This window comes from Palaemon carinicauda, chromosome 31 (genome assembly GCF_036898095.1).
Source record: "Palaemon carinicauda isolate YSFRI2023 chromosome 31, ASM3689809v2, whole genome shotgun sequence".
Taxonomy (NCBI): domain Eukaryota; kingdom Metazoa; phylum Arthropoda; class Malacostraca; order Decapoda; family Palaemonidae; genus Palaemon; species Palaemon carinicauda.
In genome coordinates this window covers 49,479,146-49,491,645 of record NC_090755.1, presented here as the reverse complement: position 1 = coordinate 49,491,645, position 12,500 = coordinate 49,479,146, and the positions used below count along the sequence as shown (strand labels likewise).

General features: G+C 35.9%; 3 protein-coding genes across 3 annotated transcripts in view; 1 reads left to right on the top strand and 2 right to left on the bottom strand.

The window, feature by feature from the left end:
- The window catches only part of LOC137624941 (keratin-associated protein 19-8-like), a 4,795-nt gene extending 3,340 nt beyond the window's left edge, over positions 1-1,455 (bottom strand). Inside the window, exon 1 of the mRNA XM_068355872.1 lies at positions 1,354-1,455. Within this exon, the coding sequence (XP_068211973.1) occupies positions 1,354-1,362 (9 nt within the window). The 5' untranslated portion in view covers positions 1,363-1,455. The remainder of the gene's footprint in view (positions 1-1,353) is intronic.
- Positions 1,456-1,464: 9 nt separating this feature from the next.
- The window catches only part of LOC137624942 (keratin-associated protein 19-8-like), a 67,204-nt gene continuing 56,168 nt past the window's right edge, over positions 1,465-12,500 (top strand). Inside the window, exon 1 of the mRNA XM_068355873.1 lies at positions 1,465-1,572. Within this exon, the coding sequence (XP_068211974.1) occupies positions 1,564-1,572 (9 nt within the window). The 5' untranslated portion in view covers positions 1,465-1,563. The remainder of the gene's footprint in view (positions 1,573-12,500) is intronic.
- LOC137624939 (uncharacterized) overlaps positions 1,635-12,500 on the bottom strand; it is an 18,528-nt gene continuing 7,662 nt past the window's right edge. The window contains exons 2-3 of the mRNA XM_068355870.1: positions 11,853-11,874; positions 1,635-2,138 (exon numbers count right to left, since the gene is read on the bottom strand). Coding sequence (XP_068211971.1) covers positions 1,841-2,138; positions 11,853-11,860 — 306 coding nt within the window. The 5' untranslated portion in view covers positions 11,861-11,874 and the 3' untranslated portion in view covers positions 1,635-1,840. The remainder of the gene's footprint in view (positions 2,139-11,852; positions 11,875-12,500) is intronic.

Genomic DNA, 12,500 nt, shown 5'->3' with positions numbered 1-12,500 from the left:
AGATACCATGCATAGCGGTTGGTCGTACTCTTTTGATTTTTCCATTCGCTGGATAATTACATTGATATGGTCAGTTATAAAATGCCAAATCCAAAAGACTTTCTGCTTTCTTGGTTTTATTGAAGTCTATCTGTGTTTTCATTCGGCCTAATATGATCACAGTAAATATATTATATAGAGCTGAGAATAAGATTACTTAGATATGAATTTGGGAAGAAGAATATGTCTGAAAGGTAAATTTTGATTTATATTGGAGCTAAACATTCCCACAAACTTATTTTCTCGACCAGAGTAGTGGGTAATGATTTTAGTATTTCCTTTTTATACTTGGAAACTTTAGGTAAAAATGGTTACTCCTTATCTTGAGGAACTGCTGTAAAAACACACACGAAAACTTCCTCTATGTTGATTAGCAGTCACTGTTAATATCCAAGCAAAGGCATAACTGTTGGCCCTAGCAATTTCTATTTTGATTTTGGAGATAAGAAGAACCAAATTGAATGGAATTGTTAACACACTGATTGTCACAATAAGGAAACAGTATCAAAGGGAATATTCCCTTATTCATCATAAAGCTAAATACAAGGACTGGAAACTGATAAAATCTCTAACAATACATTGTCAAAGAATAACTGATGGGTAGATGTTCACTTATTGCACAATATTGCCTCAGATATTTGAAATTCATCACTATTTTAAAAGATATTGGAAGGAGAGAAGGGTACATTAAAACCAGTTTGAAAAATATAATGTTTTATTATCATATGAAAATAACATACTTTCTTTTTTACAAAAACAAAATGATTCCTTGACAGTTTCTGCAAAAGATTTTTCAGAATGATATCTTGAAGACCATAGTTGATTCAATTTTTAAAATCTTCAAGGAGAAAAATCACCCGTAAAATCCTCCAAATCCACCGTATCCGCCACCAAAGCCTCCGAAGCCGCCTCCGTATCCGCTGTAGCCAAAGCCAAAGCCATGTGGTCTGTAGCCATAGCCGCCGAATCCATAGGGACTACCTCCAAAGAAATGTCGTCTTCTGGGTTCAGGTGCTGGAAGGGCTCCAGTCAATTCCATGAGGGCAAAGAATGCCACCAACACCAAAAGGGCTACACTGATCTGCAAAGGAGAGTCAAAAGGGAAATCAATCTGATTTTCTTTATGTAGAAACTTATATATATATATATATATATATATATATATATATATATATATATATATATATATATATATATATATATATATATATATATATATATATATATATATATATATATATATGAGAGAGTGAGTGAAAGACTTTATGAAGTTTTAATGCTAGATAATATCTCATAATAATCTAATAATCTTACCGTTCTCATGATGAATAAGATTTCTGTTGCTTCCTTTACTGATTCTGGAAAGCGTTTACTTCTCCTTAATTCTTCTTCTTCTTGGGGTATTAAAGCCAACACTTGTTGTTGGCACAAGTGTTGGCTTTAATACCCCAAGAAGGAGAAGAATTAAGGAGAAGTAAACGCTTTCCAGAATCAGTAAAGGAAGCAACAGAAATCTTATTCATCATGAGAACGGTAAGATTATTAGATTATTATGAGATATTATCTAGCATTAAAACTTCACCTTAACCCGACGTTCTCCATTGATAGGAATCTCAATCCAGTGTGCTGAGTTGCCAAGACCTCTATTTTTGCCACTGGATACTAATGGAATTTATGCTTTTAATGGCGAAGAAAACGTTTGATTATTGTTTTGGTTTGTGTTACCAAATGTAATTATTTAAGATATTGATAATTCATCGTAGATTAACTATTAGAAATAAAACATATATCAATTTCATGTTCATAAAGTATTACTGTTTTTATCGTTTTGAAATTCCTTGCGTAAGAAAGGGAATCTCGGGGTAAAACCGGGACAACTGTCCTGCAAGATTCTCGCGGCAGTTTTTAGCATTCCAGAGTTTGGCTCACTCCTATTTCTTTCTTTCTCTCTTTTCCCTCTGCGTAGGTGTCTGTTGCTCGCATCAAATGGAGCCTCGCGCAGAACGGGTTCTAGGGTTTTACGGCAATTTAATATTTCGGAAGTACACTTAAAGAAGCTTCTTTCTTGACTGATTTTGATGCAAACGTCTGGCTCGGGACTGCGAATTAAAAAAAAGGAAGGAATGTTTATATAAAGATAGTTAAAGTAATTGAATCTATGGAAAAGAATGAAAACTATTATACATTCAGTTTAGGGATGAAAGAAGAAGGGAATAAGAAATAAAACTAAGAAGATGAAAGAGAGGAAGTACGAAGCAAAATTAAATTCATTAGAAAATATCAAAGTTCTCGAGAATTGACGGAATTTTGGGGGGGAAGAAGACTAAAAGGGGAGAGAAAAGTAAAGGAGAAAATATACTGGTAGAGTTCTTGCCTGGTGATTGCCAGACTGTGGTTCGAGTCCCGCTCAAACTCGTTAGCTCCTATGGTCACTGCAACCTCACCAGTCTGTCTGCTGAGGCACCAGCAGCCATTGCCTGGCCCTCCTTGGTCCAAGCTTGCGTGGAGAGTGGGTGGCTTGGGCGCTGATCATATGTAATATGGTTAGTCTCCAGGGCATTATCCTGCTTTATAGGGCAATGTCATTATCCCTTTGCCTCTGCCATTCATGAGTGGCCTTTAAACCTTTAAAAACAAAGAAGAGACTTATGAATCCTTAGAAAATAGCACAGCATCATACTATTCTACATCGACGCTTAGGGAAGAAGACTGTTGAGAAACAGGATGGTGAAGTAAAAGATTTTTTTTTTTTTTTTTTTTTTTTTTTTTTTGTGGATCTTGAAGTCATTTGAAGTGAAAAAATAGGATAATTACTCTATCCCTTTATTAAAAGGGCCTCTAGTTTTCTTAGCACAGCGCTAATTATAATCCGAATGAAACGGAAAGGTTCCCCCTAAATTGATGAGAGGAAAGTTTGGTCTCTTGTCATGAAAAAAATGGGAAACAGGATATTATGAGGATATTAGGTATAAAACAAAGTGTTGCATCCGTGAAAAGATTGAGATAAAATATTTGATCAGATATGCAAAATTAATGTCAGAAAAATTACAAATGGGTGATTTACTGTACTGTAAATGGGACTTTATCCTTTTATGAGGGATAGAGTATAATGTGTAGAATTAGAAAAAAAAAAGATAATTTGGAAATTCTATGGATAGCTGACTGGTATAAGGATGAAGGTGTGAAGGTATGGTCTCTGGAGGGAATAAAGAGAGGAAGTGAATCCTGATAATTGAATTGGGTGGAGAATAAATTTCCTTTAAAATAATGGACGAGACAATCTTATGCAGAAGTACTAGACACATATTTCCAATGAAAGATTATTATTGATTCATTAACAAAAGAAAAAGCAATAGTCTATCATTTATATTTAATACCAAGAAACTATGATATTAGATTAAGTTGCAGAGAAACAAGAATCCCAAACTCTAACTTGAATAGACCTCCACCTGCCTTACCCAGGCTTGCATATATATAAGAGTAAAATGGTTTTTATTAGAAATAAGATGAATCTAATAGAAAAGTTTTGTACCTTTATTGTAATGCCACAAATTTAGAATACAGCAAATTGAGGAGTTTTCCAAGTAGGTTTTACCTGCCCGTGACAGTAGTTTTGAAACAAATTACTTGTTTGTCAATGCTCAACTATTGCTAGATGGATCACTTTTAGATGGATGGATCGGTGGTTTGAAAGCAAATGAAGTTCATGAGCCAAGAATTACCTATTGTCAAGTTTGTCGAAAATGGTCCGTTGGTTCTTGGAACAAAACGAAAATAAGATAAGATTACAGAAAGATGTTGGATCTGAAGAACATATGATAGAGGTGATATTGAAAAACAATTGCACAAGATTAGTAGCAATACAAATGGAAATATGATCTAAGTGTGAAACCTCAAAGGCAAATGCAATGTCTTTGCAAAGAGTAGCCGGAATAATCCGGTTCCTCTCCGGAATTTTACCTCCTTGACTTTTTATGAGAGTCTATAACTAGTTCTTGTGTTAGGGATGATTACCTTAATAGAACGAGTTGACGTTTTTTCTGAGGGTTTTGTTTCCTGTGATTTCCTTCTTTTTGTTAGTCAGGATCATAATTTTAATTCCGAGATTGCACAATGTTTTCCCCACAATACGCATCAAGGCTTTAGTATTATGTAACGCATTTGTCTATCTATCTATCTATCTATCTATCTATATATATATATATATATATATATATATATATATATATATATATATATATATATATATATATATATACATGTGTATATATATATATATATATATATATATATATATATATATATATATATATATATATATATATATATATATATATATATATATATATACATATATACGTCAATCTATAAGTTCCATGAATAAGGACATAAATAACACATTAGAGTTTTTCTTCTTTTGATTATATAAACTGGGTTATTAAACTTGAGCAGCGATGAGAACCTGGGACGGGTTCCTATTATTCACCCGACGACCCCGTCGGACTGGCCGTTGTATGAAGCAAGGAAAGCGTTTCACCTCTCATAATGTGCTGAGATGACTGAATTGGGGGAATCTCTTCCGAGGGAAGATTCACGTATACTCTCACGTTAGTCTCACATTCGACTCCTGTCTCACTCCCGAAATTCATGATGGTTTTCGAAAGGTTAATATTCTCCATGTACAAAACTGGAAGTTCACATGGTATATCGATGCATCAAAGGGTATAGGACACTACTCCTCCCACCAGGCTCCTCCATCCTGAGGATATATGCACTTGCCCCCTCTAGACTATGATAGATGAAGGCCTTCTAATCCAGGTCAGGTCATATAATACTGCAAAAAGATGTGTCCCAATTCACATAAGCATCAACATATAAATGAGAATGTCCTCTGTAAATGTGTACACCTTCTTATTCTGAGCTATTGTACTTACAATGTAGAACACCTAAACAAAATTAGTCACAACGATAGAATATCGGTATTAAATCAACAGACGGCCTCTGGGTTAAGCATACGGGGTCACGTGGGGTAGAGGTAGGAATGGTTTCTATTCCTTCCTCTTGGTTTTATCTGTCCAGGTTTCATCAGATGATTTTTGAATTCTTGTCTGTTATCACTAATAAATATTTTTTGAGTAGCCAAGTCTAGTATTAAAAGAGCGCAACGAATTAATCATTGAATTTGCCATTTTATCTGGAAAAATATTTAGGCCGTTGTTGCGTGTGTGCCTGACCCAAAAATTAGGCCCTTTTTGGCAGTCTGGTGGACCATTTATCTTCATCAATTTTTCAAAGCAGTGGGTGGGGGTCAACTTTGGGCGTGTCTAGTAGGTAATTATTGCTACCCTAAGATTTGGAAAAAAGAGTTTCTTTTATATTCTATACATTTTCTGTCCTTCCATACATCCACTCTTTCTTCTTTAACTCTGATTTTTATTATTCCTTCCTTCTTTCATCTTAATCGGTCACTCCACTGCCAGTCAGATAAATTTCTAGTAATTTCCACGTATATTTTTAGGGCAAAAACATCTATCTAATGTCTTTGTTTGAACATTTTTTTTCTTTAATTCACATACCTATCCCAAACATATACATTTAAAATTGTCATGAGAAAAATTTGTTCTTTATTCACTACTTGGGGTTTTGCAATATTAAATCGGAATGCAATCCTGGAAGCCATTCTGCCCGATTCTCCAGTTGACTCATGCACCAGACAGCTAAGCATTGGAGAAAGAAAGAAATATAAAAATGAAAAAGAAATATAAGGAGACAAACTCTGAAAAAAAGAAAAAAAAAAACGGCTAAAATATTGCATGATAAACGATCCGGTTTTACCCCGTGATTCCCAATCTTACGCAAAGAATTTCTCAACAACAGAAAATATGAAGTTTTACGCACACGAAGTTGGTATATAATTTAATTCTAATAGTCAATATAGGATGCATGATGAATATCTTGAATAATTACATTGGATAACCCATATCTAAACAAGAACCAAACGGCTAATTTGCAATCAAACAAACAAATTCCTTTAAAATGCACATGATAAATAGAGGTCTTGGCAACTCAGCACACTTAAACGTGTAGAATTGACAATAAACGAGCAACAGGCGGTGTGAATTGCTGAATGTCTTGGAATGTATACGATAAAATAAACTATGAAAACGTCCCATAGAGAGTAGGGTTCTCCTGCAGTATAAGACCAGAAACTCAGCCCTTGAAGTAAAAGTAAACTATACGAGGCCATTAATAGTCGCCAGTACAGGCTAGACTTCTCACCAGACTCTGAACCACAAAAGAAACTATTATAAACAAGAGCAAACACAGATTTCTGACCTACGCCAAAGGTTAACCGAGTCGTCCATGATTTAAGATCTATCTGTGGTGAAAAATGTTATCAAAATCCGTCGAGTAGTTTTGACGTAATCCTCTCCACAGACAAACAGGCAAATAAATAAATAAACCAACTCGATCTTACAACCATCTTGGCTGAGGTAGAGAGGCACTCCATGACTGTTTTATAAAAAGCCACGATTAGTGCAACATGAAAAACACATCTAACATCACCTACGTCACCTGGAAACACAAACATGATTTAACGTAGACACGTATTTTAGAATTTGGTTCCTAAAGAATAATTTCAAATAAAGGTTAATACTATTGTATGGTGTCACTGACGACATTGCACAGTTGTGAAACCAGTGCTTAGGTACGAACAGTTTAAACGCTTAAAGGTTTAATGGCCACTCATGAATGGAAGAGGCAAGGGACCGTGATATTGCCCTATTAAGCAGGACAATGCCCCAGAGACTGACCATATACACATATGATCAGTGCCCACGAACCCTCTCCGTCCAAGCTGGGACCAGGGAGGGCCAGGCAATAGCTGCTGGTAACTCAGCAGATAAGACTTCTAGGCTCCCCCAAATCCCCATCCTTAGCTCACAAGGATGGTAAGGTTGCAGCGACTAAAGGAACTATCAAGTTTGAGCGGGACTCGAACTCCAATTTGGCAATCACCAGGCAAGGACGTTACATTGCCAAATGGGAACATACAATTCATTTGTATACTAAGTTAGATCAAGATTATAATCATTATAATATCTGATCTAAGTCTTTCAGGGCTAAAACTCAACAGAAGCACTGATCCTTTATGACCACCTTTAGGAAAGTCCAACGAAGTTGAAAAGTTATGTTTTATCCCCTGGTTGTGTTTGTGTGCGCGTTTGTGTGTGTGTGTGTGTGTGTGTGTGTGTGTGTGTGTGTTTGTGAACAGCTTCCTAGCCACAATTTCATAGAGTAATGAAACTTTCAGGGATTAACTTTTATGTGAAAAGCTGAAAATTGGCGGAAGTAAAAAGGCTATTTTTAATCTACTTCTACGCAAAGATAGGAAGAACCAAGCGAGAACCTGCGCTGGGTAGACTTTGTCGAAGGACTGAAGTGCCCTTGTCAATATATGGCCTTGAATTTATAAATAAAAAAAAATAAAAACCTTCTAAGTTTATAGACTATGGAACTCCCAGCTCCTGACATAATTTACTCCGCCAACGATGATGGAAGGTTATGTTTTACAACCTCTGTGTGTTAGTGTGTAATTTGTTTGTGTGTGTTTGTTTGTGAACACCCTTCTGGGCATTAATTTTAATCGTAGAGTAATGAAACTTGCAGGGATTAACTGTTATGTAAAAAGCTGGAAATTATTAAATTTTAGAAGGTCAAGGCTAAAAGTCAAGGTCATGGCCACGGTCACGTAATCAGCCATAATTTTGGACATCGTTGTCACAGAGACTTCAAACTCGGTTCATATTTGAGTGTATGAAAATCCACGCCAAATGATATATGTTAAGGTTAAAGGTCAAGGTCAAATTCTAGCAAAAGGTCGAGAAATAAGCTGCCGGGGGAAGGTCTGCGCTCTACTGAGTGCCCCACTAGTTACGTTTGCTTAACTCGGAGGTAAGAACATTGCAAAGTTGTTTTTGACAACATTGAAGGGACACCGAAATCAAACAGTTCTGAGTTTTTATGGTGTTGTCTAACTTATTCTTGAACTCGTTTACCGTGTTACTGTTTACTACATCCACTGGAAGTCTATTCCATGTAGTTGCTATTTTGTATGTAAAGAAATTACAACATTGAGTGATGGTGTATCTCTTCAATTCCAGTTTGAATCCGTTACTTCAGGACTGATTTGTACTAAGCGTTAAGAGGTTGTTGTAGTCTCCATTTGCTATTCATTTAATAAATCAGATTGCCTTCATTAGCTGAGAGAGAGAGAGAGAGAGAGAGAGAGAGAGAGAGAGAGAGAGAGAGAGAGAGAGAGAGAGATTAACTGGTGGGCGTGGCTGATAATGCAAGCTGCCTAAACTAGGTTGTAAACACCAAGGAAAGAATTTTGAATGCACAGCTTCGCGAATGCTGAATTTCTTAGGGCTACTGTTTAGTGAGACTATGGAAACAATATTTAAACCAAATAATTGTGTATAGCTCACTTATCAGGGACAGTATGTATACGCTAAATACATTAGAATGTATACGATAAACTGATGTTGAAGGTTCTAGAAGGACACAGGGTTTCCCTTTGTGATGCGACCAGGAAAACAGCCCTTCAAGGGAGTAAAGTGAATTAGTCATTTCTAAGTACTCGTATTATTACCTCCGCCAGCAAAGTAGGGAGGAGGTTATGTTTTCATCCCTGTTTGTCTATTTGTTTGTGAACAACTTCCGGGGCACAATTTTACTCATAGAGTAGTGAAAATTTCAAGGACTAATTGTTATGTTGAGACATGAAAGTGATTCAATTTTGAAACTCCTAAGTCAAAGGTCAAGGTCAAAGTCGAGTAAAATGTCGAGATAAGCTGCCATGGCGGAGGTCTGCACTCTACTAAGAGCTCCCTAGTTATTATTATTATTATTATTATTATTAGTCAAGCTACAACCCTAGTAAGAAAAGCAGGCTGCTATAAGACCAAGGGCTCCAAAAGGAAAAAATAGCCCAGTGAGGAAGGAAAACAAGGAAATAAACTACAAGAGAAGTGATGAATAATTAAAATAAAACATTGGAAGAACAGTAATAACATTAAATAGATCGTTCATATATAAACTATAAAAACTTCAAAAAATGTCTGAGTGAAAATGTTTAATTTGGTCTATTCATAAAATATTGAAGTATTTTAAAGTATTCATGTTATATGTGTATGTTGAAGAACTCAGTGACTGTATTTGCATATCAACAAATGAATTATTTTGTATGTATGTATGTATGTATGTATACTCTATGTCAAAATAACTCACACCAATCACATCAAATTCACGGTTCCTTCTTACGCTTTTGAAGGGCAAAAGATACCAAAACTAGAGGGGTACTCAGTAGAGCGCAGACCTCTACCGAGGCAGCTTGTTTCTCGACCTTTTGCTCGACCTTGATCTTGACCTTTGACCTCGACATGTATTAATTGGCGTGGATTTTCCTGCACTCAAATGTGAACCAAGTTTGAAGTCTGTGTGATAATTATGTCCTAACTTATGGCTGATTACTTGAATTGGACATTTTGCTTGGCTGTGGCCTTGACCTTTAACCTTGACCTTCCAAAATTTACTTATATACAGCTTTTTACATAAAAGTTAACCCCTGCAAGTTTCACTAGTCTATGATTGAAATTGTGGCCAAGAAGCTGTTCACACACACAAAAAGAGCACACAAACAGGGGAGAAAACATAACCGCCTTCCAACTTCGTTGGCGGAGGTAATTAAACCGTCTTTTACGACATTTCATCGCCACCAACAGTTTTCACAATCTCAAAAACGTGAGAAAAGCGTAAATTTTTTCTCCAAAATCTTATCAGCATATGTAACTGGAACTCAGTACCCTAATTTTTAAGTTGAATATCGACTTGTTTTGACGAAAATGCGGCCTTCTAATTTCATCAATGACTTTAAAAAGGAATATAGGCCTAGAACCAGGCACTGGTAGGCTAATGTCTCCGTTTCTTTCTTTACCAACAACTACGATTAAAAACTACGTCTGTAATGCTCTCAAAAACAGAAAATTACTGTCGAGCAAACTCAGATTTGGAACTTATCACGCGTTAAAAAAAAAAAAAAAAAAAAAAAAAAAAAAAAAACTATTTTGTCAAACGTCAAAATAAAAGAATATTCTTCGCCAATTTAAGCCTTTTCTAAGAAAGTCGCTGCTTATTCAAATTTCTAAGAGTTCAAAGTCCTAAAAATTCGCGAAAGCGTAAAAAAAATCAACCTGAAAAGTATATGCTTTTACCCCAATTCCCTCCATTGTTTACAAAAGGTTTAAAGGTCACTCATGAATGGCAGAGGCAATACCCTACACAAGATCAGAGCCCAAGGCCCCTCTCCACCCAAGATACGACCAAGGAAGGCCAGGCAATGGCTGCTGATGACTCAGCAGATAGACCTATAGGCTCTCAAAAACCCCCTATCGGTAGCTCACAAGGATGGTGAGGTTGCAACGACCAAAGGGACTAAAGGCCCGTTTGCTCGGGAATAGTTCACTCAGCAAACTACCCCTGTGCAAAGGAAAGGCTTACTATCCTGGAAAGTTTATTGGCTGCTTGTTATTGAAGCCAGTAAACTATCCCCTTGTAAACCGGCCTTAAATAGTTTGAGCGGGACTCGAACCCCAGTCCGGGGAACACCAGTCAGAGACGTCACCGCATAGGCTAACCTCACCCTAGTTAAAAGCGCTTGTTTAAAAACCTGGACCTTCTTTTCCCCGAGTCTATGACCGGAATGAATCTTTTACTGACGAAAAATACATCTCTCGACAAGCCCTTAGAATTCCCCTAAATAAGATTTAACAATTCTATCAGAAATAATCATTACACACTTGCATCTTCTATAACTAATATAAAATGTATTGCCTTTTCATAAATTCCTTTATGATACTACAAACATTAACAAAATATTCAGAGCTTAGTTGTGTTTTGATTTCAATGTGTCCTATGTAAGATATATTTGTAAACCTATAACTCTATTGAGTTTCACAGTAATTAGATATTGAAACCAAATTTCAATTGCTCTAAGTATTATAAACTAATCTCACATATTGAAGCCAAATTTCAATTGCTGAATATTCACCTATATATAAAACGATTGTTAAATTCTGAGGGACCATTACATTTTCCCTCTCCAAAAATCCAAGATGGGGCCCTTGGTCGAAGATTGACTTTAGCCAATCAGAGACTCCACTATACTCTGCATTTCTATTGATATTCATGTATTTCGGCAAGGGGTCCGGCTTCAGTTTCATCAGAATAGATACTCACCAGAACGTCAGCCGGGTAAGACCAACACCCCACTGAGGTGCCCAACCACGTCATTGGCCTCTCCAGTAAACACCTTAAATTCAAGGCTCCTTGCTGGGATCGATGGTACCACTGTACTAGCCAGCATAAACACAAACATCTAATGTACAAGTGAAACGAAGTAACTAAAATACAAAGACATATTATAATTGAATCTATAAGGCTTACGTTACAATACAAGAGAAGTATTGAAATCTACGCAACCAACCAGTCAGTACTGATGCCACATGCTTGCGTTACATTAAAGGAGCCGAAATCCTTTAATATGTCCCACCGCTAGGTTTCCACATGCAGACGTCACCAGCCAGGAGAGACAGAAGGATATTTAGATTCGCAGAATAAAAGATGTATTAATAAATGAGATGCAAACTTGTTTTTAATTCGACTTCGTGTGTCCTGGGGACCATCATTAATGACTGGGTTTTTTATTAACAAATTTTCCTAGCTTTTTAGTCTCGGTAATACCCTCTTACCTTTTCATGTCAATGACACCATCTACAAAAGAGAAAAATACATAATTAGTATCAAATATGAAGCTGATTATGAACAGCAAATTTTCAATGGATAATATCCCACTTAACATAACTAATAATGATTTAAGTTTTTTTTAAGGAAAATTAATTATTTTCTGGTTTTCTCTGAGTTACGTTAAGGTAGATTTAATAATTGGTAATAACTACAGCATATAATTCTTCAAATATTTGAGATTGAAACTTAACTTTTGTACTGACATAAAATCTAGTGAATACTACTTTGTGTCCAAGATTTCTGTGGCATGAGACCACATAAGCGTTCTGAAAGTAACATTGTTATATAATTAGGTAAGTAGACAAGTAACCAATTAAGTAAGTTTGTATGTAACCAATGAAGTAAGTAAATAAGTAACCAATTAAGTTTGTAAGTAACCAATTAAGTAATAAGACTGGCAATATGAACCCGTCGTAGTATCGTAAGAAATACAAAAATAATACCCGTCGTAGCATCTAAAGAAATACAAAAATAATAAGGGCCAACACCGTTTAAGAAATTGATCTAATTTGGCAGTCAGTTCATCGAGATGTGATTTCAAATGATCATTCACTTTTCAAGATCATTAAACAAAATGAAAAATTGAAACGATG